Source organism: Alosa pseudoharengus, unplaced genomic scaffold (genome assembly GCF_046254945.1).
Source record: "Alosa pseudoharengus isolate Yale_2024_CS ecotype anadromous, Long Island Sound unplaced genomic scaffold, YU_APseudo_1.1 YU_APseudo_1.1_scf_183, whole genome shotgun sequence".
Classification (NCBI taxonomy): domain Eukaryota; kingdom Metazoa; phylum Chordata; class Actinopteri; order Clupeiformes; family Clupeidae; genus Alosa; species Alosa pseudoharengus.
The window spans coordinates 32,501-37,500 of NW_027468654.1; the positions used below are offsets into that span (position 1 = coordinate 32,501).

Sequence of the window (5,000 nt, forward strand, 5' to 3'; positions counted from 1 at the left end):
ACGAAACCTTGCATCTTGTAAGACATAATGCATTTAAAATAATCTCCAGTCTCTTCCTCCCATCAGCTGGTATCCAGACTATGATGCCCAGTCAACAGCCAGCATACCAGAGCATGATGGGGGTGCAGCAGCCTCAGAACGCCGGCATGATGAACTCCCAGAGAGCCAACATGGGAGGCCAGATGCAGGGCCAGATGCAGGGTCAGATGCAGGGGCAGATGCAAGGGCAGATGCAAGGTCAAATGCAAGGGCAGATGCAAGGTCAGATGCAAGGCATGATGGTCCAGTATCCGCCAATGCCCTCCTATCAGGTATGTGCTCTCAGACCAATGGTTGTTAGAATCTTTGTGAGATCCATGGCTTGATGAATGTGTTGGAATGGAATCGGAATTGTGATGCAGTGGCGCCATGGTAACCAGTGGTGTTCCTTGCGGCAGGTGCCCGTGGCCAATGAGAGCCAGCCGGTGGTGCAGCAGCAGTACCAGCAGCCAGTGATGGTTCCTGCCACGCAGTCGGTGCAGGGGCCCATGCCAGGCACGGCCATGCCAGTCTACTACAGCGTCCTCACACCCACTCAACAGAACAGCACAAGGTCAGCCTTGCCCTCTCTCTTCTGATCCCACACACACACACACACACTTACACGCACACACACACTTACACGCACACACACACTCACACGCACACACACACTTACACGCACACACACACACACTTACACGCACACACACACTTACACGCACACACACACTTACATGCACACACACACTCACACGCACACACACACTTACACGCACACACACACACACTTACACGCACACACACACACACACTTACACGCACACACACACTTACACGCACACACACACTCACACGCACACACACACTCACACGCACACACACACACACACGCACACACACACACACACACACTTACACGTACACACACACACGCACACACATTCACATGTGTAGCCATCCACACACACACTCGCACACACTCGCACACACGCACACACTCGCACACACACACACACACACACACACAGCTGCACAAGGTCAGGTACTATGGATTTTGGCCACTCATGCATTTATAGTCCAAGGCCAAGACAGCACATGACTAGGCAAGTCAAAACCCACACACAATGTCATACATGTGCTAGACCTCATATAGCACAGCATATAACTAATGCTATCAACTCATGTAAAAGTTTCAGTAATTCCTATTAACAATGTTTACCGTGTGTGTGTGTGTGTGTGTGTGTGTGTGTGTGTGTGTGTGTGTGTTACAGTCCGTCAGTGGGCTACCTGCAGCCAGCCAGCTCTGAGCAGTACCAGATCACCCAGTCCCCTGCGCCATGCAACCCCCAGCAGATGCAGCAGCAATATTCAGGTGAACATCTCTGGCTGCTACTATAGCAGCAATATTCAGGTGAACATCTCTGGCTGCTACTATAGCAGCAATATCCAGGTGAAGATCTCTGTCTGGTACTAGTATCTAGGTCATAATTATCCATTACCACTAGACTACTCTGTATATCGTTCAGAGATGCCTCAGAGATCCTCAGAGTTCTCTCAAAATAGTTAATTTATACTGTGTGTGTGTGTGTGTGTGTGTGTGTGAGTGAGTGAGAGAGAGAAGTGCTGTTCTGTGGCAGCTATAATTGGTAGCCAGTAGGGATGTCCGATATTGGCTTTTTTGCCGATATCCGATATGCCGATATTGTCCAACTCTCAAATTTCGATTCCGATATCAGCCGATACCGATGTCGATATGTGGGTTATTTTTCCTCAAAACTAATTTAGGTAACATCACATATCTCCTGTTGTGGAATTAACACAACATGCTTAATGTTATTGTGATGCCCCACTGGATGCATTCTTGAATGCAACAAGGCTTTCCAAATGTTAACATTGTCTGTGCAAAATAAGAAAAATACTTCAACTTAATTTAGGGAAAAAGTGCCATGTTTATTTTTTATTTTTTAATTGTCTCAAACAACAGTTTGGATTACACTCTCCCTGAGATAATCTTGACAATGCCCACAACAAATAGGGCAAATTTGACTTCTTCACAAATGATAAAACATTGTACCTGAACAACTATGTGCAACATAGCAGAATGTAAAGCCAACCAAAATAACAGGCGTAGTGTATGACAGGCTACCCTTTTTCTGTGTTAAATGAGCCTGCATTTGTAGGATGCTTCATGAACTGTTTCTTTAACTAAAACTCAATCACCTTAATTGAATGAATGCACAAATATGAGTCAATTACAATGTGGCAAGCAACTATACTGCACAATTTTGAAAACATTTGTTTGAGCTACAAAAAATACTTCAGGCTTGAGGTGAAGTACATAACGGGCCATACCCACAATCAGGCTTGGAATTTCACCATTTTAGGGGCAAGGCCACTTGGCCTTCAGTTGGGCATATTTGGTGGGGGGCACAAAGGCCACATGTCAGGGCACCAAGGCCAAAGTTAACTATACAGTAGTAGGCTATAAAAATGATCAAAGTTGTATTCACTGCAGTAGACCTGCATCACTGTATACAAAAACATAAAACATGACATATTACATATAACTGTAAATCATCTGATCATCTAATATTTTCAGATATCTAGGCTATATTCAACATTTATTTTATATTTGGCCTGTTATGAAATCATGTATTGAACAATTTAAGCACAGCTCAGCTTTAAGAAACTCAAATAGCCTAGATGTATGCTTAGCATTTTGTGATCATTAAGGCTACTTTCACAAACTCTTACAGTCAGCTGTCCTCTGATTTACCGATATCTAGGCGACATTTGTAATATTTTGTTTTGTATTTGGCCCGTTATGAAATAATGTGGAACAATTTAAACACAGTGTAAAACTTAATCCCAAATTTGGAGACATCCATGTATGTTGAAATTTACTGCAAATTCAAAACGGGATTAGTCTGGAACGGCTAACTGTACAGGGGACTGATTTACACCTTTCTGTTCGGTAAGGTCTGCTGTTTATTCTGATATATGGTTTGTCATATGTTAAACGAAGGGTTCTGAAGTATTCCACCGATATGAATGGGTAGGGAGATGGATGCAAAACCTTCAGTAGAATTTATGATTGAATGATATTATTTACTTTTCTCGCGAACCGTTCACCACAGTAATTAGCGGCGAACATCGTTTGAAAGCTGAGAAAAAGCTCTTTCATGTGACACTTGTGATGTCTGTGTGATGAGTAGGCTACTTCGCGAGTAGTTCAACTGAGAAGAATGGGTTAATTTGGACGCACTTTCTTGCGCTGTCACTTTCTCCACTGCGTAATTTGGCCATAGGCTAAATATATATCGCTAGTAGGACGGCAAAGCAGAATATTTAAAGAAGGGGGCACCAAGGCCACCATGGCCTGTAAACCTCTGATTTTCAAAGGGGCGTCACGGCCAACTCAAGGGGCTACGACGGCCATGGCCAATTCCAAACCACAGACATAATGTGTAAACAGAGCGAGCAAGTTTGTTACTGCAGCCACCCACGCTTGTTTGTATGCTTCAAGACGCAGCTTAATGAGGTCATCATATGTGCGCCGGTAAACGCTTCAGGAGCGCATAGGCACTATTTGGGTGTAACGCAAGCATTATTTTATCGGTTTTAAGGCAAAAAAAATCCGATAACGATATTAACAGATATTAAATTTTTATGCTAATATCGGGCCGATAATATCGGTGGGCCGATATTATCGGACATCTCTAGTAGCCAGGTGTCACCTTTACCCCTAATGTGCACATCATGATGTTAAACTTTGCTGTTATTAGACACTCTTAAGCTACATTTGGATCTTGTCATAATATTTATCCTACTTTTTAATCCAAATAAATAATTGAGATGCGTGTGTGTGTGTGTGTGTGTGTGTGTGTGTGTGTGTGTGTGTGTGTGTGTGTGTGTGTGTGTGTGTGTGTGTGTGTGTGTGTGTGTGTGTGTGTGTGTGTGTGTGTGTGTGTGTGTGTGTGTGTGTGTGTGTGTGTGTGCGTGTGTGTGTCTATCAGGTGTACCACCTCCTGGTCCTGGGGTCATGGTGATGCAACTGAGTGTTCCAAATGGACCCCAGCCCACCCAGAATCCCCCCATGGTCCAGTGGAATCCCTGCAAGTACTACAGCCTGGAGCAACGACCCAGCAAGCCTGGGGAGCTCTACAAGCCTGACTCCAGTCCACAGGTGACACACACACACACACACACAGACAGACAGACACACACACACACACACAGACAGACACACACACAGACAGACACACACACAGACAGACACACACAGACAGACAGACAGACACACACACACACACACACACACACACACACACACACACACACACACACACAGCCGGAGACACATGGAGACTCATACTGTACACATCATGCTTCTACACTGCATATCAGCTACTATGACACTTTGATTTTGTTTTTGCTCACTTCAAAGCTCCTCTCTTAGATGTAGTAATCATTTATTTCAGTCATTCTTTCCCCCCCAGAATAAATCCATCTAACAATAAATACATTATGACAACATTATATTGCTAAAAAAATGAATTGGTCATCAAGGCATAGTTTAAAAACAATAGCTTATTTTACATGCACGGCCGCTGTACATAACGTATTTTAAACAGACAACCTGTTTAGCCAATCTACAGACATGTACTTACAGTGATGGCCAAAAGTGTTGGCACCCATGCTAAAGTTGACTGAAAAGAGGAATATAAAATCATCTTTTGGAAATTGATCTTAATGCCTTAAGTGAAAAATGAGGAAATATCTAACCTTTAAGGACACCAATTTTCTTAGTGAATGAATAATGTATCATAAATAAATAAATGTTCTTCCTTAAAATACAGGGGTCATAAGTATTGACACCCCTATGTTAAATTCCCATAGAGACAGGCAGATTTTTATTTTTAAAGGCCAGTTATTTCATGGATCCAGAATACTGTGCATCCTGATAAAGTTACCTTGGC

The 5,000-nt window shown here is 43.3% G+C and overlaps 1 protein-coding gene across 4 annotated transcripts in view; it reads left to right on the forward strand.

The window, feature by feature from the left end:
• Positions 1 to 5,000, forward strand: part of r3hdm2 (R3H domain containing 2) — a 41,110-nt gene that overhangs the window by 29,616 nt on the left and 6,494 nt on the right. For all 4 annotated transcript variants that reach the window (XM_076291468.1, XM_076291466.1, XM_076291469.1 and 1 more), the window contains 4 exons: positions 67 to 311; positions 438 to 592; positions 1,293 to 1,393; positions 4,038 to 4,207. In XM_076291468.1, the coding sequence (XP_076147583.1) occupies positions 67 to 311; positions 438 to 592; positions 1,293 to 1,393; positions 4,038 to 4,207 (671 nt within the window). The remainder of the gene's footprint in view (positions 1 to 66; positions 312 to 437; positions 593 to 1,292; positions 1,394 to 4,037; positions 4,208 to 5,000) is intronic.